At 36.8% G+C, this 22,679-nt stretch overlaps 1 protein-coding gene across 1 annotated transcript in view; it reads right to left on the bottom strand.

Moving 5' to 3' along the window:
* The window catches only part of LOC131331457 (uncharacterized), a 75,813-nt gene extending 57,152 nt beyond the window's left edge, over positions 1 to 18,661 (bottom strand). The window contains exon 1 of the mRNA XM_058365405.1: positions 18,284 to 18,661. Within this exon, the coding sequence (XP_058221388.1) occupies positions 18,284 to 18,661 (378 nt within the window). The remainder of the gene's footprint in view (positions 1 to 18,283) is intronic.
* Between the last annotated feature and the right edge of the window lie 4,018 nt (positions 18,662 to 22,679).

Genomic DNA, 22,679 nt, shown 5'->3' with positions numbered 1-22,679 from the left:
TCGCCTAGAATTCTGAAAATCTCAGGCCAGGGCTGGGATGACCTTGGATTCTTTATATGTTGATGTGTAAATTATTGTATATATCAAGGGAAAAATAGACACAGCAGAAACGCCATTTTTTTCAGTACTCTTTTTTTTATTAATAATCGACAAATAGTACATCGAGTGTCCAGTAAAAGATTGGACGGAACACCAAAATGGCAAAAACCCAAGCGACAAAGTCCGAAAAACCACGAATTCTGAATTTTTTTTCAGTACTCTTTCTTGGAACATATATATATATATATCAAATTAATTTCAAGTTTGATGATATATATGTAGCTGAACAAAGAGTTGTTGGGGCCTCTCAAGTTAAATTATTTCTCCATCTTTTGAATTTGGACCACAGATCAACTTTCACTGCAGGAAGGTGTGCAGAAGGATCGGAAGAAAAAAGCCGAAACTGGTGATAGACATCGGGCGGTTCAACTGGTGATTTTGTTTGCATTTTGCAGAACGCTAAAAAAACTTTTATTTTTTAAGAAGGCAATTTTATACTAAAAAATTATGAATTTATTGAAATCTAAAAATATGCATTATGGATCTTGTTTGAAAGATCTCGATGAGATCTTTTATATGATGTAAAAAATTATTTTTCATTTACATTATTTTTTAGTTTAAAAATGTGAAATAAGCTGCTTATTTTTTAAGAAAGTTTCTGAAACGGAGCCTAATGCATGTTTCGTCAATACTTAAAAAATTGGTAGCTATGAGCCACTTGCAATTAATTTGCACTACAGCAAAAATATGATATTTTGTAATAAAACGTCGCCAAATGGTGTCTTATGGTGAGAAAATTGAATTTCATCTCCAAATTGAACCTTTTTGGCGACAAAAACAAGTTTTATTGTCGAAACATAGGGCTGTCCAAGAAAAACCGAGAACTGTAAAACCGGTCCGGACCAAATCGATCCGTGCCTTTTGGATTTTGTCCGTGGATTAATGGTCCGGACATGAATTCAAAAATTAAAATCCTTGAGATACGGTTTGACTTTCATTTTAAAACCGTGGATGAACCGAACCGGACCGTAAGATATTTAAAAATATATATATATATATATGTGTGTGTGCGCGCGTAATATTTATAAATAATTATAACTTTACTAATTGTTATGAATTTTTCTAACAATTTCACATTAGTGTGACAATATATAAAAAAATGTGGTTGCTGCCTTTTATTTGGTTTCTGCCTTGCTTGTATCTGAATTCTGGACAGGAACTAACTTGCTGTAATGTTATCTAAACTGTGAAACCATCAAGGTTGTAAATACTTATTAGTTATTATATTCCATAACACTAATAAGTGTTTGCACTTTGCATTTTTAGTTGGAAGTAGCATCATTTTATTTTATAGAAGAAAATCCGTGAATAAAACCGGGACTGAACCTTGACTGAACCATGATTCAAGGTTTGGGTTGGAATTGAACCGTGAGACTTTTGGATTAGGATTGGATTACATTTTTTAAAAATCGTGATATACTAGGATTGGATTCATAGGAATCCGATCCAATCTAGACCGTGGACAACCCTACCGAAACAAACTAGTTAGCGACGAAGCTCACAATTTCGTCACCCAAAAGTACCACTTCAGTATCTTTGGGCAACGAATTTCGTCTTTTGTCACCAAATCTAGCTAAGACTAAATAATTTTTATTTTGAAAAAAAAAGCTATTAAAAATAAAATAACACATCATGTATATTATGTTTCCATATAATGCATAGCACAGATTAATTAAATTATTTTCGTAAATGGTAATATATATATATATATATATATATATATATATATATATATATATATATATATATACACACACACACACACACACACACAATTTATTTATTTATTTTTCAATCGATAGTAGAGATTATTTTATATCAGATATGAAATACATAGTACAAATCCTGGACATTACATCAAGTGTGAGAGTCCACGAAATAATTAAGCCCAACAACTAAACTAATACAAGAAATAAGCTCGTTATATGATAGAAACAAAGAAAGAAATGAAAATGAAAAATCATCTAAAAGAAGAACACCCACATGGGAGAGTCTCGTACTCCTGACCTCCTAGAAAAATATAAAGAGTCCTGGCCAACTGAACTAACCCAATTGATTGTACAATTTATTGAAAACACCATCTAACAGGAATTAACGGGTGCGCACAACCTAACAAGAATTAACGTACGGGTGCCGGGTGGGACGGGGAGCAGCTCTCCTCTAGTTTTTTTTTTCCGGTCTACTATCCTTTTTTTTTTTTGAACACATTCAATTCATTTCATAATAAAGCCCGAAGGCAATATAGATTTCATCAAAAAATACAAAAATGAGCCAAAACTACCTAGACTTCTACACAGGCACCCCCTGCAGATGCAAGACTGGCGAAATCGCCAGATGAGAACCAATCAAGGCCTAGATAATAGAAAATCCAAACGGACTGGACCCCAACTCAAACTTGATAAGCGCATATGAAATATGGACGGCGAGAGCCGTTCACCGGAGTAGAAGTCAGTAACAAACCCCATCACCGATAACAGAACCCGGACGAACCTCAACCCACCAACAACCCCAACTTCGGACGATCCTCAATAGGCGCCTGATTATTCGCCCACCTCCTCTTCCACACCAGATTTGGGGGAGCCAAACTGGTACCAAACCGAACTGATTTGGGGGAAACCCAAATCAGCCGATAGAAACCGAGCCAAACGGCCGGAAAAAAAGAAAGACAAAGAAAGAAAAAGAAAAACCTAACCTTGCGCCCCCCACCTCGCCGTTATTTGCAACCCACCACCTACGCCTTTTGAACCGTCAGCCCTGCCACCAGATCTTGAGGTCGAGGAGGAGTTCGGACCAAACCAGACTCACAGGCCGCCGGCCGGAGTCAGGAAGCGAACTTAGCAACACTCGAACCAAAACCAAAATCTGAGGAAAGTCTGAAAACAAACCCAGAGAAAAAAGTGAGGAAGAAAAGAGAGAGAGGTGGGGAAAGGGGAGGTGAAGCTCCGGGGGGAGGCGAGAGAGGAGCGGCGGCCCCCTCCCCCGGAGAAACCAGATTTGGAAAAAAAGGGGTTGGTTTTCTCGGGGAAAAGTGAGAGAGTGTGGTTTGAGCCTTTGTGAGTCCATCAGGGGACTAAAACAATAATCGGAATCGTTCTTTTTGTAGAACTTATTGAATTCATTATTTATGTAAAAAAAATGGCTTGATTGAATATCGAAGAGTACATAATTGAAACAGATTTGAACAAGAAAAAAAAGAAATTTTAAGTTTCGAATTATTTTTTTATTCCATTTACTTGTGCAAATCTGTTTCAATGATGTACTCATTGATGTTCAACCAAGTTAATATTTTACATGAACGACAAACTCTACAAAATAAACGATTTCAATCATTGTTGTAGATCCGTACCGAACCAACAAAGGCCCAAAACTGGATAGTAAATTGGACAAAAATCTAGAGGGGAGCTGCCTCCGGTGGGAATAACTGAAAGTTGGTCCAGAAATTACTCGGCAACATACAACAAAAGAGAAGTACTTCTTTTTGCAAAGCTTTCCGTAAATATAAGATTTATGGCGCTCAATTGCGAGCGTGTTCAAAAATATTTTGAACGGTTCATATTAAAATTTAATTTTGACCGATGTTAAAAAACATATCTTAACTATTGGTTGTCAAAACGGACGAGTGTAATTGCTCATCTTCTTAAACGACTTAGGCCCCGTTTCAGAAACTTTCTTAAAAAATAAACAGTTTATTTCATATTTTTAAACTCAAAAAAAATATAAATGAAAAAATAATTTTTTAATTTTTTTCGCACCGTATTATAGATCTTGATGAGATTTATTAAATAAAATTCATATTGATAGAAAAATTATTTACGTAAACACATTATTTTTTAGCTTGAAATTGTCTTTTTAAAAAATAAGTGCTTATTTTACGTTTCGAAACGGGACCTTATTCATGTCTAGCCGTGAATAAGTTATCAGTTCTACTATAATCGACCCAATGGGCGTATGGAGAGAGAAACCAATTAACAGCTGTTTGAATAGAAAGAGTCCACGTGTAGAGTCTAAGCTTTCTTTTACGTAAGCCTTCTCAGCTGTCTGATGTGAAAGTCTTCTATCTTCATTAGATGACGAATTTGCCATTAAGCTCAAAGGTTTGCTCCTCAGTAACGAAAATGAATTGCTCCCACGGTCCCATCCACTCATTTGTTCCACTTTTAATTAAGTATTTTAATTTTTAATTTATTTGATTGTTCATATTCAAAAAAATTTAAGTATGCTAGTTTTGCAATAAATTTTTATAGATTATTAATTTATCTCGACGAGAGAGATCGAAAAAGTAAAAAATTATGACTTTTATCCAAATATTTTAAAAATATCCAAGATAAAATTCAAAAAGTCAATTTTTTAGGCTTTATCTTGAATATTACAAAAAATAAAAATTAAATAAATTCATTTTTTTGATATTTTTTTTCGAGACAAATCAATAATCTATAAAATTTTGTTGCAAAATTAACAAACGGATAAAAATTTATACAAGGTGTATCTTAATTTCATATATGGTACACCTTAATTTCATACAAGGTGTAACTTATTTGGATCAAAGGAGCAACGGTCAATTATGTTTTTATTTCTTGTGCTTGTGGAAATTTTGCTGCACAGTCCTACTGCAATTATGTTCTTCATTCATTTGGCTGCACAGTCCTCCATAATTATTAATTTCCCCCCTCCCTAAAATAAAATCCCCAAAAGACACCACCACAATTTTCCTTCCAAACGAAACACGTCCTTCCCCATGTATCACGCCCGCCAGACCTCCCGGCTGGCCCCAGCAGCCAGCTCGGTCTTCATTTGGTGGTTAAAGTCAGCAGCCAGACCTCCCGACGAATGGCGATTAACGCGTACAGAATTTTAGAGCTATCGGACCCACTTATAATCACCGGCGGACAGTAGATTTTGCCATTCTCATAAATCATATTAGTAATTAACAAAAATCCTAACCCTCGGCTCATTTACCTCCGTACCTAAGCCTGTCAATGAGCCGGATCCGATAAGACACAATCTGATCCGGATCCGATAAGATTCAAATCCGATAGTAGTAATCCGGATCCGAATCCGAAAAATCCGGATCCGATCCGGAAAAACCCACACCATTGTCAAAATGAGCCGAGGGTTAGGATTGGGCTTTTGGATTTTACCCTATTATGATAATGGTGTGTGATTTATGACGATCGGGGGAATAATAGGGTAAAATCCAAAAGCTCATTTATCCTATTATTCGCCCAATCGTCCTTTCCCACACCATTGCACTGAAAAACCCAAAAGCCCGTCGTCCGATCTTCTCATCGAACCCATCTCCTCAAATGATTTCCATAATGTTTCTCGCCATATTCGTGCCATTACTTTCACCACCGAAACCAGATAAGCCGAGCTCGGCGTCGACCAGTAATGGAGCTGACGGTCTTATTAACCCAAACCCCACGTTAATCCCTGCTCGTGACCTGATGGCCGCCTCGTTGCTGACCCGCCATTCGTCGGCGACTCGCGGTCGTGCTTCTGATTCCGGTATTGAGCTGTCCGGTGGCTACTCATCCGATGGCGACGGGGCGACGACGAGATCTCAAAACCCTAACGTTCCTGAATTCCCTCCTCCTGTATCTGTTCCGAATCTTCCGATGGTGGGTGTTCCTGAATCCCCTCCTCGTAGTAGTTGTACTACTACTCTATTTTTGAAGGGCAAAAATTTTATTATTTATGTTTGGAAACAAATTACAAAGATTAAAACGATCCTAAGCAGCAGTACTACTAGTCCCTTCAACTTGGGGAACAAATCTCTGATCCTGGCTTTCGAAACCGCTTTGGCTCTGATTAATATCCGATTCCAGGCGCTGAGCAATTCGTCGTCGGCAACGTTGTTGTCGTCGTTTCTGGTTACCATGGTTGCCGTAAGCACGGTCTTCGCTTTCATGTTTACGTTGATCGGGTCGATGCTGGAGGGAGTCCACCAAGCCTTCGCAACCGTCTGCAGCTACGCCGGCCTCATCTGGGTCGTGCTAGGGTTTTTCTTCATGTTGGCTACTTTCGTCCCCGAGGGCATTGTTTGGTTGGTGTGGGCCGCAGGCGTCGTCGTGGCTCTAGTGTTCTTTTATTCACTTGCCAAAAGAATGTGTAACACGTCCGCCGAATCGACTCCGTCATCATCTGTTTAATTAATTGCTTCCCATACAGAGATCTCAGGTTGCCTCTTAATTGTATGTAAACTAATAATCGAATTATATGCGTTTTTTTGGTATATAATTCGTGTATTAGAAACTTGGAGGTGTAGTTGGTTTGTAATTAGAGAAAACACGGCGGAGCAATGAATATTTGTTTACAGACCCAATCGCAACCATCTAAAAGTGTTCTGGACGGTCGCGATTGATTACTGTTGTAAAGAATTTGTTTACGACGCCGCCTCAGTGGGAGGTCTACGGTTCAACTCTTACTTTCTGCATGAAGGCTGTCTTGTAATTCACAGTTTTGTATTTGTATTAATTAATAGTTCAACTTGTTATAGTGTTTAGGAAAAGTCTTCAATACACACCCCTTCAAGGTGTGTACCATATGCACTTATTGTGTGGTTCATATTGTGCCACCTCATAAAAAATTACTTGTAGGACCGGTCATTCATAACATTTTATTTCGTATCGTAACTTTTATACTAAAAATTCGTAACTTTTCAACAATATGATTCGTAACTTTTTAGCAATAGATTCGTAACATTTTGGGATTCATAACATTTTAGTGTATTTTAACGAGGGTGCATATGATACACACCCAAATAAGGGGTGTGTATTGTAGCACTTCCCGTGTGTTTATGGAAGTTTTTGAAGTAGAATTTGGTTGTTATTTGAAATGTTCAGCGAGGGGCAAAGCTTCAATCTATCACCAGAAACCTAGTTGAGGAGAGAAGGAGAGAATACGATGAAATGGTTGTTAATGCCGAAACCGATTTTGTTAGTAACAAAATTGCCGTGCATTTCCATGATTTATTTGGGGTTCTTGTGACTGATGAGAATTAAACAACACCTTATCCTTTGACACCTTTGCTTTTTGCTCTTTCGCTTTCTAAATTTTGCAATTGTCAAAAGAAAATTGACGGGTACATATCTTCTCGGCTGAGGAATGGGAAAGGGAAAATTTCAAAATACCCCCAACTTTTACACCAAAATTTAATTAGACACTCAACTTTTTAAAAATTTTAATTTTACTCTCAACGTTATCTTTCGTTAATCAAAAAGCCCTCTTCCGTCCAAATGATTAACAGATTTTGTTAAAAGCTCTGTTAAATAGCGTTCCGATCGAATTTTGATGATCTGATCCACTCAATGTGTTCAAAATGTGATTTTAAGAGTACCCACAAAAAATTAGCAAAAAAAATGATATAGAAGGGCTTTATCTGAACAGTTTTTTTTAAGGGTACCCATATGATTTCCTATATTTTTCTTGTCTTTTCCTGTTTAGCATGAGTGAAAAGTCTACAATATACACTCTTAAAAGCCCGTACCATTTCAATATATTTGGGTGTATTTCCTAACTTTTGTTCTAAAAATTTAACTTTTCAACAATAGGATTCATAACATTAGATGCATCTCATAACTTTTATACTAAAACATCATAACTTTTCAGCAACAGAACTCGTAACATACGTTTATGATTCGCAAATTTTTGCCTAGAATCATAACATTTTAGCACATCTAGTAACTTTTATATATACTACATTCGTAATTTTTCAGTAAATATGATTCTTAACATTAATTTCCACTATGAATTATACCAACATTTGGGGATGCATATATAATACACACTCAAAAAGTGTGTATTATATAGCCTTTTTCCGTAAGTGAGAACCAAACATGAAAGACATAAAATTCACTGTTTTCCCTTTATTCTCTCTACTCTTTTTTTCTTATCTTCCAAAAACAAAAAAGTCTACCCCCACCGTCCCCCACACGCCTTTGTCTATCTCAACACGCCTCTCGATTAATCTTACCGTCCAAAAGTGTTTTATATGCTCTGGATTTTTAAAAAAAAATCAAGGAAGAATTTAAGAATTTTAAAAAACTCTTCCAGGAAAGAGTTTTTTTTTTTTAAATTCAGACCATTGATTGTCAAGACAGACTGTGAGATTAAGCGCGTCGATAAAGGAGCAGTCAAACAGACGGTGGGATAGACTTTTTGATGTAGACCACTGAATGCGAAGAAATTTCAAGAAATTTCATAGACGATTATACAGTTTGTCTCGGTCTTAGATTATAACACTTGTAGCAGCGTTTAAATATAACGTGCTAGGACAACAACATCGGCTAATCGTTATGTCATTTTTTTAAAGCGTCGTATGTCTATGGCTGCTTTCGAAAACGCCGGAACATATTCAGTGGTAAACCTCCACTTCTAGGCGACATTTTTTTTGGAAATGCCGTAAAAAGTCCAATAAGGTGTGTTTTTGGCAAACGACGCCAAAACAAACACCCGCTTATCGTGTAGAACAAGGCAGCACAGTGAATCCGCCCGGACAGGATTGATAGCTGTTCGTCCAAGTGCTCGAAGGGGAGACAAGTATGTGTAGAACAAGGCAGCACAGTGAATCCGCCCGGACAGGATTGATAGCTGTTCGTCCAAATGCTCGAAGGGGAGACAAGTATGTACGTGCTCATTTTAGGGTTTCGTGCTCATTTTGGTGAGGGAAACTTGTGAAATGGGATTGGTGAGGTTGTGTTTGGTTGAGAATTTAGTTTAGTTTAGTTTTGCTAGTGGGTAGAGAGAGAAATAGAGTAATGATTGAAGATAGGGGTAATGATTGGAGAGAGATAGAAAGAGATGTGAAAGTAATAATTGAAAAAATAGAGTAATGATTGGAGAAAGAAGTAGGATAATGATTGAAAAATAAAACTAAAATGACAAACGAACAAAGCCGTTATTGATTAATTATATATAGTGGGTTAATCAATTCTTCTCTTTCGTCAAATGTTCAAATAACAAAACCACGTTTCCAATCATCGTCTTGCTTGAACAACATACTTACTGAAGTTGGTTCCTCATGGGGTACAGGTCTTGACTCTTGAGTTTGAGTCGTCATGCACTCGACTTCCGTTGTGACGAAAATAAAAAAATAAATAAAATAAAATCTTTCTTGCCTGAGAGGTGGCTTCCCCGGAAAATGTTTTGTACCTTAGCTCAGACTTGGTTCAGAGGCTTTATTTGCTGTACCATTCCACCGGTTCACCCAATTTCTTCCCAGTAAAAGCTACAGTAGTAGTTTCCACACGTTCCCTACGTGTACATTCTTAATTAGAAAAATTTTATTAATTATGGCTGTTTTCATAAATAGTGTTTGCGAAGGGGCATTGCAGCCATCGATTTCAGCTTTGGACAGTTTGAATTTAAATGAAACTTCTCTTTTCTGGAAAAATTTTACTTTAAATCACTACAAGAAAAATTGCATTGGGTGACGAATGAAAATCGTCGCAAATTGTATGTTTTTGGTCACAAATAATATAGGTGACAAAAAAAAATTTGTCGACTAAAGGTTGTCGAGGATTCCTACCTGGTGACGAAATCTATTTTTCGTCACCTATAGTGCCTCTTGGTGACAAAAAATTTCGTCACGGAAAAATGACTTGGTGACGAAATTTTCTTCGTCACCTATTTTGCTTTTTTTATGACAAAAAAATTCGTCACAAATTATTCCCTTTGGCTCGTCAAAGGTGACCCATCGGTGACGAAATTTTTCGTCGCGAAAGACATTCTTATATGTGAAAAAAATCTCACTTTCTTGCTTCTGCGGGGTTTCGAACCCGAGTCTCCTAAGTTTTGCACGCAAGCTTTAACCAACTACACCACACAAACTTTTCAGCATATGTTTGAAATATCTAATATATAACACATACATTGAACATTAAAATATATTTTGAACGCCATTTTGAACTATTAAAAATTAAAATTAGCAATTTTAATAAACATGAAAGTCGTAGCTCTTTATGTTATTGTTCAAACCCAATTTAGATTATCTCAATCGGAGTTCTAAGCAAAGAGTTATGCCCGAAATATACTTGGTGACAAAGCGTAATTCATAAATTTCGTCACCATAGGATAAATTTTTCGTCACTGAAAACGTAAAAAGAAGACGAAAATATTTTTCGTCGCCAAATTGGTTCATTTGGCGACAAAATATTTTTTCCGTCACCGAATAGTTATCTTTGGCGACAAAAAATAATTTCGTCTCCTTTTTTACTCTTTTGGCGACGAAAATTTTATTTCGTCGCCAAATAGGAGCTTTTGGTGATAAAAATATCTTTTTCGTCGCTAAATAGTTATAATTTGTGACAAAATAATTTCATCAAGGAAGTTATCAAAATAGTGACGAATTTATTTTTTTGTCGCCAAATATACTCATTTAGCGACGAAATTAAATTTTGTCGCCACTTTTTCGTCACTAAACATACTTTTTCTTGTAGTGAATCTAGACCGTCTAAAATGGAAATAGACGACTGCGATCGTTTAGTTCCGCAAATGGCTTATGCACGAAGGATTTTTGAATAGCCAATCTCTTCTTATATTTACCTGCATTTTGTTGCAAAAACTTTAAATTCAATTCAAAAGCTAAATCAATTGTTAATGTCATGGAGAAACTTCTGCGAAATCTACAGAAAGGTTCATTCCACAAGCAATACCATTCACCACGAATTCACATGAGATTTTTACATACTACTACGGTGCAGTGTGTTCACACTAAGGCTGGAAAACAATTACAAGGAGATTAAAGTGGATCAAAACATACATACTACTACGCTGCAGTGTGTTCACACTAAGAGCATCTCCAACCCATACTTCATTTTTTTATTTTGGAGGAAAAATATTCTCCAACCCATCCTCTAAAACTTCTCCATTTGGAAGGATGAACTTTGATCATCTAAATATAGAGGATGAAGGAAAAAATAGAGGATCTCCTCCAAATATGTGTTAGAGTTGAGAAATAGAGTGTTGGGTTGGAGTTGAGATAAATAGTACAATCCTCTGAATCTACTTTTCAAATAAAATAGATTAATTTCATCCTCTCAAATAGAGATTTGGAGGGTGTTGGATTGGAGATGCTCTAGAGCATCTCCAACCCATGCTCTATTCCTCCATTTGAGAGTATGAAACTCCTCCAATCCATCCTCTCAAGCCTCCTCTATTTGAGAGGATGGGATTTTGATCTTCCATATTTAGAGGATGAGAGAAAATATAGAGGATCTCCTATAAAATCACTTTATGAATAAATACAGGGTTTGTGGTTGGAGTAAATATGAATAGTGATTTTTTCTAAAATCACTTTATGAATAAAATTGAGTATTGGATTGGAGATGCTCTAAGGCGGGAAAACAATTACACGGAGATTAAAGTGGATCAGAACAGTGGTGCTTGACAATTTTCTAATCCTAAATTAATGGGTTGCCCCAAGCGTAGGGTAGAGATCGACGCAGCATAATATCCGGTAAGTCCGGAGTCGAATCCACAAAGACGGTATTGTGTGCTGACTAAAAACTCGGGTTGTTACTAATTTAACGGGCTCTTAGGTAGCCACCCATTGTCGTTTTGATTGAGATTAACTAAAACCTAGAAATATATTTATTCTTTTCAAATAATTAAAAAGAATGTACGATCATAGGGTTTATAGTACTCGTAACCAGTCCAGATTAGCCTGCTCCATTCAGTGTTCTTTAAAACGTTCGATTTTAGTGAGAAAAAGATACTCTGAAAGATGCGAATCCATATGGTCGCCGTTCATCCATGCGCAGCGAATAATGGGTTTTGGACCCCCGTTCATATGGGTTCCGACAATGCCTGAATTCGTCTAACGAATGTTCTTTATTAAAACCTAAAAGTGATTTTCCTTTATTGTTTGAAAATAGGAGCAGTACTCGAACTGGTCACAGTGTGCTAATCACCCCGCGACCCTACTTAAACAACTACTCATTAATCATTGCACAAGAAACAGAAGAAACCCTAATTTGAAAATTCTTCTATTACACGAGATGAAAAATAAACAAGAAATATCAACTAATCAAATTTCAGCAAATAGCTTTTATAAAGAACAAAAATTAAAAACGAGTTATCAAAAAGCGAGTAATTGAACAAAGCTTCTAATAGAATTTAAAAAGAGAAAGAAATTCAGAACAGAGAAAGAAATTGGGGAAATTGCATTTCAGTGGGAGTTGGGGCAAATAATGTCCAACTCATGGAGAGGTTTTTTTGAAATTACATAAATATGGAACGGAGGAGAAAAAAATCCCTAGACATGGAACGGAGGAAAAAATATTCCCCAGACATGGAATTGGTTGTAATTGAATCTGGATTTCCTAAGTTGCCCCTTCTAAGAATCTAAGTTGCCCCCTATATGGACCTAAGTTGTCCCTTCTATGAATCTAGATTGCCCCTTCTATGAATTTCCTGAGTATTCAATTTCTTGAGCATTTCTTCAATCTCCTTACCATTTTTATTATTTTTTGAGAAATTTGAGATTTGGGTTACTTGCAGATTTTGGTGAAACGGACGAACTGAAATTCTCCATGCATGAAACGGAGGAAAAAAAATTCAAACATGAAGTCGGTTTGTAGTCAAATCTGAGTTTAAATCTAAGTTGCCCCTTCTATGGATCTAAGTTATCCATTCTATGAATTTAAGTTGTCCATTCTATGAACTTAAGTTGCACCTTATTTTTTTTAAGAAAAGCAACCAGTGAAGCAAATTGGCTCATTCTATGGATTTAAGTTGTACCTTTTATGAACTTAAGTTGCACCTTATTTTTTTTAAGAAAAGCAACCAGTGAAGCAAATTGGTATTTAGTAGCATAACTTCTTCACATTTTCAAGTAAAATCAAACAAGAAATTTCAAGTTCCAATTCCTAAAATCTAAAAGCAAAAGTATAAAGTGGATGCTATAAACATACATCTTATTTTCTCTATCATTTCTCTTTCTAAAAAATTACCCAAAATATACTAACCTCAAAGTATTTTAAAAACTCAAATCTGCAAGTAACCCAGATCCCAAATTTCTCAGAAAATAATAAAAATGATAAGGAGATTGAAGAAATGCTCAAGAAATTGAATACTCAGGAAGTTCATAGAGGGGGCAACTTAGGTTCATAGAAGGAGCAACTTAGGTCCATATAAGGGGCAATTTAAATTCATAGAATGGGCCAATTGTTTCACTGGTTGCTTTTCTTAAAAAAAATAAGGTGCAACTTAAATTCATAGAATGGACAACTTAAATTCATAGAATGGATAACTTAGATCCATAGAAGGGGCAACTTAGATTTAAACTCAGATTTGACTACAAACTGACTTCATGTTTTGTGAATTTTTTTTCCTCCGTTTCATGCATGAAGAATTTTAGTTCGTTCGTTTCACCTAAATCTGCAAGTAACCCAAATCCTAAATTTCTCAAAAAATAATAAAAATGGTAAGGAGATTGAAGAAATGCTCAAGAAATTGAATACTCAGGAAATTCATAGAAGGGGCAATCTAGATTCATAGAAGGGACAACTTAGGTCCATATAGGGGGCAACTTAGATTCATAGAAGGGGCAACTTAGGAAATCCAGATTCGATTACAACCAATTCCATGTCTGGGGAATATTTTTTCCTCCGTTCCATGTCTGGGGATTTTTTTCTCCTCCGTTTCATATTTATGTAATTTCAAAAAAACCTCTCCATGAGTTGGGCATTATTTGCCCCAACTCCCCCTGAAATGCAATTTCCCCAAAGAAATTCAGAACAAACTCGGTTCGGCAGCCCCGTCCTTTTCTTTTCCTTTTCGTCCGTGGGAATAAATCCCCCTTTTCTAAAAGCTGCCGAAGACCCCTAAAGTCAGTAGGTTAAATTGCTTATACAGGGTTTGAACACCTTAATCACACAAAGGCCCCTTAGATTTCATGAAATAATAAATCAATCAGTCAATTGTGAATCATTTCGCATTTTAATCTCAAATTTCTTTAAAATCTTCTTTTTATCCAAAGTTTCGGACAACAGGCTCGAACAACCTATAAACAACAAAAGAACAAAATAAAAATCAATTAACCAAAATAAATGACTAACAAATGTAAAACAGTAGCGGCAGAACTAGGATTTAAATTCAAAAGTGGTATCATTTAATGGAACATGGAAAATAGTGGCGGCGAAACTAGGATTTAAATTCAGAAGTGGTACTGTTTAATGGAACTCCACTTTTTTTAGCGCATTTTATCTGTAAAAATGTGAAGAGGAAGACTCTTCGTATATTCATCTAATTAAATATTGTTGTGGATTTTTTTTGTCAAATAGAATAGAAGTTACGTCCAACTCTCTTGTGGTCTTCACTACGGTTTGGGTTTTGAGGTGTGGTTTTGGGGTTTGGAGGTGTTTTGGTAGTTTAGGTTCGGGTGTTTCTTTCTCTTTGCCTTTTTTGGTAGGCGTCGTTTGGATCTTGTGTGGTGATTGTCGTTGTGCCCTTGATCCGTTTAATCTTTATATTTCATTTTCAAAGAGTAATAAATTTCTTTTGCCGAGAAAAAAAGAAGAAGAAGCTCTTTAGTGATCTTCAAATGAAAGCAGTAGTGCTATAGGTACCAACACCCGGTGTAGGGAAATCGTACCGACGGCCATGTCGGGCCGTCTCCGGTCACCGGATGGCCGATTCGAGCCGTCCAAAAATTCTATAAAAAAAATGAGGGGGCCCACGCTGAAATCAATAGCATCCGATGTGTTTAGGGTGCTTGATCTAAACACCCTATTTTTCGTATATATATGCACGAAAAATAGGATGCCATTGATTCCCACATGGGCCTCCTCATTTTTTTTTTTTTTTAATTTTTGGACGGTTCGGATTGGCTGTCTAGTGGCCGTCGGTACGATTTTCCTACACCGGGCGTCGACACTCATATCATTTTCGAAATGAAAGCCATTGACATATTTGATTGTGATCCAAACCGATCATTTTTTCTTTCTACTCTTTTTTCTCATATTTCAAACATATATAGGCCGGCTTCTGTTTCCGCGAATTTTCTTCAAAGCATTTGTGGTGGATCAAGTCACGGGGTCCATTTCCACCTTCACAGAGATGTAGACCACAGCTGAATGCGTAGAATTTCAAGAAAATTTCATGGACGACAGTCTTGTCTCTGTCTTAGATTATAACACTTATGGCAGCGTTTAAATACAATGTGCCGGGATGATCACGTCGGTTAATCTTTACGTCGTTTTTTAAAGCATCGTATGTCTATGGCAGCTTCGGAAAACGCTGTAACATATGATAAACCTCAACTGCTACGCGACTGTTTTTTGGAAAAGCCGTAAAAAGTCCAATACGGTGCGTTTTTGGCAAACGATGCCAATAAAAAAATAAAAAAAAATAAACGGCTTATCATGTTGAACGAGGCAGAACAGTGAATCCGCCTGGACAGGATTGATAGCTGTCCGTCCGAGTGCTTGAAGGCGAGACAAGTACGTATGCGTGCTCATTTTAGGGTTTTCTGCTTATTTTGGTGAGGGAAACTTCACTACAAGAAAAAGTATGTTCAGTGACAAAAAATGACGACAAAATTTAATTTCGTCGCTAAATGAGTATATTTGGAGACAAAATAAATAAATTCTTCACAGTTTTGACAACTTCTACGACGAAAAAGATATTTTCGTCACTAAAAGTACCTATTTGGCCATGAAATTAAATATTCGTCGCCAAAAGAGTAAAAATGGAGACGAAATTATTTTTTATTACCAAAGATAACTATTCGGTGACGAAAAAATATTTCGTCGCCAAATGGACGAATTTGGCGACGAAAAATATTTTTGTCTTCTTCTTTACATTTTCAGTGAAGAAAAATTTATTTCATCGCCAAATAGATACCTTTGGTGACGAAATTTATGAATTATGCTTTGTCACCAAATATATTTCAGGCTTAACTCTTTGCTCAAAACTCCGATTGAGATAATTTAAATTGGATTTGAACAATAACATAAAGAGCTATGACTTTCATGTTTATCAAAATTATTAATTTTAATGTTTAATGGTTCCAAATGTCATTCAAATATATTTTAATGTTAAATGTATGTGTTATATATTTTAGATATTTCAAACATATGTTGAAAAGTGTGCGTGGTATAGTTGGTTAAAGCTTGTTTGCAAAATCTAAGAGACTTGGGTTTGAGACCCAGTAGGAGCAAGAAAGCGAAAAAAAATTCACTTATGAGAATGTCTTTTGTTTCGTCACCGATAGATCACCTTTGATGAGCCAAAGGGTATTCGTGACGAAATTTTTTGTTGTCAAAAGGCACAATAGGTGACGAAGGAAATTTCATCACCAAGTCATTTTGTCGTGACGAAATTTTTCGTTATCAAAAGGCACTATAAGTAACAAAAAAATAGATTTCGTCACCAGGTAGGAATCCTCGACAACCTTTAGTCGACAAATTTTTTTTTTTGTCACGTATATTATTTGTGACGAAAAACTTGCAATTTGTGACGATTTTCATTCGTCACCTAATGCAATTTTTATTGTAGTGCTTGTGAAATGGAGTGACACTATCGAAAGGGTGATCAACGGAAGTGAAATTTTTATTTGATATATGAGGGGATCAGACCATATTTGATTGTGTAACTTCTTTTACAGATTACACATCAAAAACAAATTAAATTACATCAAGATACCCCGCAAAAGATTTTTATTTATTTTCTATTAAACTGGTATATAATGATAAACTTAAATAGATATCCGCCGAATGATTGGCCTTCAGAAATACATGCTTAACTTCCGTTTGCTTCCCAGCATTTCCTCTCGATGTAACCTTTCGAGTTTAATAAATTCTTTTTTACCGAGAAAAAAAAAACTTCCGTTTGCAACTTCCACGGTAGCTAGCTAGCGACCTGCAATATTCACAAATGAAATTTCCTGAGCACACGATTATCAATATAAAAGAAATTTAGACATGGATGTCGGGAAACAAATGCGTGCGGAATAATAGCCGGATATCTACGCTCAACATCAGTGTGCGAAGCATTGTCCAATAAATTTTAGACCAGGCGGAAAAGCCGCAGCAAAGGAGAAGGAAAAGAAGAAGAGAAGAAGCGGCGGTCAACAGGGCCGGCCCTGGGGTGAGCCCAACAAACCCCCGAACTTGGGCAACCCCCCACCACAGGGCAACCAAAAGAAAAAAAAATTAACCATGAAATACGTAGTAAATATGTTATTTAGCTCTTTATACTAATAGACAAGGGGGTTTGGCCCAGTGGTAAGGCAATGTGTCCCCACGGACTATGCGCAGGTTCTTTGTAATAAATCTTTTTATGTTTTGGTCAAACTATTTTACTTTTATATTCCTTTTGATTACCATACCTAATATATATAGATGTTAAAAAGTCTATATTGATAAATCTTGCGCACTTATTTTTAACCTTAGTAGGTATTTTTGCTAAAAAGAATTTTTACTTGTTTAATTTTTCGAGAGTTAGTTTAATTAATCAAATGTGTTTCTCAATTGTGCGATTATAAGGTTTTATTGGGAAGATTGTAGTTTCCAAAATGGTATGTGGTTGTTTATCACTATAGTTGAATATTTCGGTTACAGTTGCTTCGGTGGAGAGGAGTTTTTCTTAGTTGAAGTCAATAAAAACTTAACTTTGGACAATCATGGCACGCGAGAGATTAAGTGGATTGCCTATGATCTCAATTAAAAATGAGTGCATGAAAAAGTACGATGAAATGCTTTGTTTGGATTGCTTTTTGAAAAAATAAATTCTTAACTCAAAAAATACTCATCATCCCTACTTCCAATCATTACTCACCTCTATCTTCAATTATTATTCTTGTTTCTCTCTCTATTTCTCTACAATCATTACATCTACTTCTAATCATTGCTCTCATTTATCTCTCCACTCATAACCCTACAAAATTTCTCAAAAACTTATCCAAACACAAAAATCAAAGAATTTGCTTTAAGAAATGCAAGGAGAAGTATGAATTGGGTCATGGTAATCGTAAAGCAATATAATCGGAGTTATATTTTGATTTTATTTTTTTAATATAATTCACGCTTTGACTTACAGGCCTTTTTATTTTTTAAACTTAATAATATGTGGCCGTTCAAAAAAAAAAAACTTAATAATATGTGGACAACAAAGCTTGGAGTCGGGCTTAGGCAACTCAAACATCGGGGCCGGCCTTGGCGGTCAATAGACTCAATAACAAGGCCCGAAAGAGAATAGCGAGAGCGGAGGCGATAGAAGCCAGGGAGGAGCAACCGAACAGCTTCATCACAAGATGCTCATGCCGGGAATGATTACAACCACTTTTGTTCGTAGCAGTGTTATGATCGGAGGAGGAGGAGTCATGGATCAGGAGGGCGGAGAGAGAAAAGGTGAAGGCAAAGATGAGAGAGAGTACGAAGAGGTGGAAGGTAGAAGGAGGGAGGGTGTTGAAGACAACGGTAGGAACAGGGGAAACTGTTCCTCCTCCTCTTTCGTCTTCTTTGTACTCGCGCGGAAGCGAGAAGAGAATGGCTGCGATTGTGAAGGAAGTCCCCAATATGGACACCAGATGGCTTCTGGAAAATAATACTACTACCGTCATCTCGATCGGCTTTCCTATAAAAGTGGAATAACGGAATATACTCCTCCTACATTTTAATTTGGACGAACCAATGCACCTTCCCTTAATATATACTAACACAGAAAAAAAACACAACCAACGGCAATATTACTGAACTAGGGCCCACATTGTAAATGTGAGAGAGACAACTGGTTAGGTGAGAAATTAGGCGGGTCTTGTAAGGCACCGAATTGTGGCACCCCACCGGGCACCGCCCGTTTAACACGTTATTGACGCTGTCCTGGACCATTCATACAAATGTATGGAAATCTCACGAAGACTCCAGACACCCGTCCTTAATTTTCTACTAAATTTTAATTATTTTTTAATTATTTAAAATTGTGGGGGAGAGAGAGGGAGAGAATAGAGAACGTGGGAGGGGGAGAAGAATAGCAACTGAAGGAAAAATTATCGAATGCCCCTTGGTATGGTAGGCGGATGTGCCAAACACAAATGTGCGGCGAGGAGGAGTGTCGTGGTGAGGAGGGTGTTTCGACAGCCACTTGCTATGCCCCATGGGCTGGGCACTGAATAGTCACTCCAAAAACCCAATCAGGATGAGGTGATATAGGCAAATTTCTCACACAAAAATGGTCCACGGACTCTGCGCACCTCTTGATTGGTCTTTTTCTTATTAACTAGCATTGTGCTCGTTAGATGCACAAGATAATACGGGAAAAATAGGATTTTTTTTGTTCTCCGTGCATCGAATAGGAACGACGCTAGTTGGAGCCTAACATTCTGTTTGGAACTTGGAAAAAATAAAAGAATGATAAAAGAAAACTTTGTGGAAATTGCATAGATATTTAATTTTGTGTTTAATTCTTTTCTTTTTCATACATTCCAAAATTTTGACGAGAAATTTTGAAAATTCCTCCCAAATGGTTGAATCCCATAATTTCCCCATAATTTGTAATGGAATATAGGTACCTTCCTAACATAATTGCTCCTTCTGTCCCCATTCTTTTGTTTCTCATCCTATCCCAACCGGATAAAAAATTAATTATAACTTTTAATTGGTAATACTATTTATATGCAATTTGAATTTTCTTTGATAAATCTTAATGAGTTTGTTAAACAATGTTTTCAAAATCACCTAAAAGATTATAGATTACAAGATATTATCAATTGAAAATTTGTACGGACTCCCAAAAGAGACCAAAGAATTGGGACGGAGGGAGTATTTAGTTGGAGTCTTCGCTCCCATTCTAAATTAATTTCCACCCTCCAAGTCTCCAACAAAGTAGTTTTCGCATTCAATTTCGAGGTGCCATTTGCGTGGTGATTTGCAAAACAATGGTATCCGTGTGAAAATTCTTCTTTCGATTTTTCAAAAGAAGAAAACACGGAGTCAGAATTTTTTATTATCCAAAATTCTACCTCCGTACTTGAGACGAAATCAAATTCCACAATCCCTCGCATAGTCACATGTATGTGAGGGGTTGTGAAATTTGATTCTGTCTCGAGCACAGAGATAGAATTTTGAAAAATCAAAAAGCCAAGTGTGTGTACTTCGGCCCCACACGTGTGTGCATGGTGTTGTGTTTGAATTATTGTATACCCAGACTTTTTGAATCATACTTCCAAATTGTGAAATCAAATTCCAGAGCCCTATCTAGTGGACATGCAAATTGGCCTTGGAGCATCAAATTTCCAAAAAAAAACCAAAAAACCCAAAGGCTTTGAAAGGACCCTTTTGCTAAGCTTCCTACTTTAAAACTTGATGCATCGCAGTGAGGCAAAATGAGATCTTCTATCGGATGGGCCAAAATGTGATTACGGGTTGATGGGCCAAACGGAAAATGGCAGAGTGAGCTTGGTGGACTGTGGAAGACTGGGCCAAGGGCTTTTTGCCCCAGCTCGAAAAGGCAGGTTGATGACTTTTGGGCCGAACAGTGGACTAGGCCCAGGCCCAGCCTACTGGTACAAACTAGTAGTATTATATTATGTGGAGAATCATGGGCTTTTCGTTGGCCAAGTCCGAGTCCTAGGATTGCTTGCTTTTGCAAGAATTTCCTCTTTTTCCCTTTATATTTTTGTTTTTCTTATCCCAATCCCCTGGGTTTTGTTGATTCCCAAATTGATTTGGCTTGGATTTAGATTTTTTTTTTTTTTTGATAATCAAAAGGTAAGAGAGGGCAATTAGCGTAGCAACTCTTGGGCATGAGTCGTAACCATATAGGCTCCCTATCCTCTAGTAGAATGTCCGGTGTACTATATTATTAGCTCAACCCAGGATTTGGATTGGCTTTCACAAAGGAAGAACTGGCATTTGGTTTCGCAAACGTAATTTTTTTCTGCCAAAAAAGGAGGTATTTCACACAACAAAATCCAAACCAACTACTGATATGGGAACGAATATCCTGTTTCACATGATTCATAGCATGTCAAGTAGCTCTGTATTTGGATGTTGAAATTGTGAAGAAAATGGTAAAGGAATCAGATCATGACCATTTTTTAGGGACTACACCAATCGGTTTGTCTAAATGTGGGCCAGTTCCACGATCGGAACAATCCTTTAGACCACGCAAAGACCATCAACCATGCCAAAGATGAAAATGATCAAACACCGATAGATATGATTATAGAATGCATTTATCTCGGAAACAACTCTTCGCCATCTGTTGTTTACTAACGTCCATTCTGAAAGGGTTGATGGTTTCGCCAAGATCTAGAACATGAACAATTTTTCGATCATCATATTGGACTAAAAAAGAACTCGTAAACGTACAAAACTAGATGGTCTAGTCACTAAAAAGAAACTAGAGAGGAGCTGCTCCCAAGGTAAAAAAAATTTGATTGTGAAGAGAAAAGAACATATGAGAGATTCTAATATATGAATTTTTTTTTTTCATATGTGGTATGCAGAGCACACACTTTCATCTATGTCCGTAGCATTTCTTTTGGTATGTGATGAACTAGAGTATTTCATTACTAGTATTTTCCCTTCCTTGATTTTATGTTTTTATCCCTCAAACTATTAGCCCCTTTTCTACTTTGTCATTAAACTTCCAAAACACTCATTTCATCCTTAAACTATCCAAATCCCACCCATTGAGTCCAATTAGTCCTTTAATAATGAACTAATTAGTCCTTTAATGAGTCCAAATCCCTTTCTTCGGACTCAATAGGTGAGATTATGATAGTTTAAGGACGAAATAGGTGTTTTTGGTAGTTCAATGACAAAGTAGAAAAAGTGGCGATTTGAAAAAAAAAAACAAAAAACAAAAAACTCTAGGATGTAAATGTAACTGCAAATACAAATCCCTGTCTAGATTATCTTCCATCCCAAAAGGGAAAAGCACAGCTGGTGCTATAAATTCTCAACTCCCACATAAATGGAAAGTACAGGTGGTGGAAAGTACAAGGAGACAGCAACACACATTCACATGCTCCTTTCACACTTTGGATCTCGTAGCTTTTGGAGTAGTTTGGTTCTAGTTGCACCTCTGCTTTACTGATGGCGTTGGTAACTTGGTATTATCCCAATTCCCAAATCTATATCACTATCCAAAAAGTCAGAGCCCCAACCAACCCAGCCACTCACTGAGTAGACTCTGAAATCATCTGGGCAGAGAGAAAACAGACTTCACCACCTTGTTGATATTGATTACTTGCATGCAACAGCCAGCCTAAAACAGAAACTAGAAGGGGCAAAAGACTACTACTAGCACACCCAACAGTTGTTTTCATGCTAGTACTAACGCAATACCGTGCCGTTGCAGATATTTGGTCCACAGAAACGACGAAAACTGCAGCTTAAATTGTTTTAGGTTTGGGTAGCAACTCGTGGGTGGGCTCAACTAGTAAGTTACATTGGGCTAGCTCAAGGGGTAAAGTGCGCTAACAAATTCAGGTGGGGTGTTCAACGCCCTCCTCCCTCTCTTCACTGGCTAATACTCCTATATACTGTATGATGTTCTTCTCTGGAAAAAAAAAAAAGAAGTTAACTTAGATTTCCTTTGGCATGTCATTATAATAGATTCTAGGGACTTTTCTC

Source organism: Rhododendron vialii, chromosome 6a (genome assembly GCF_030253575.1).
Source record: "Rhododendron vialii isolate Sample 1 chromosome 6a, ASM3025357v1".
In the NCBI taxonomy this organism is placed as follows: Eukaryota; Viridiplantae; Streptophyta; class Magnoliopsida; order Ericales; family Ericaceae; genus Rhododendron; species Rhododendron vialii.
The sequence above is the reverse complement of the archived record's forward strand: the minus strand, read 5'-3'. Positions and strand labels throughout refer to the sequence as shown.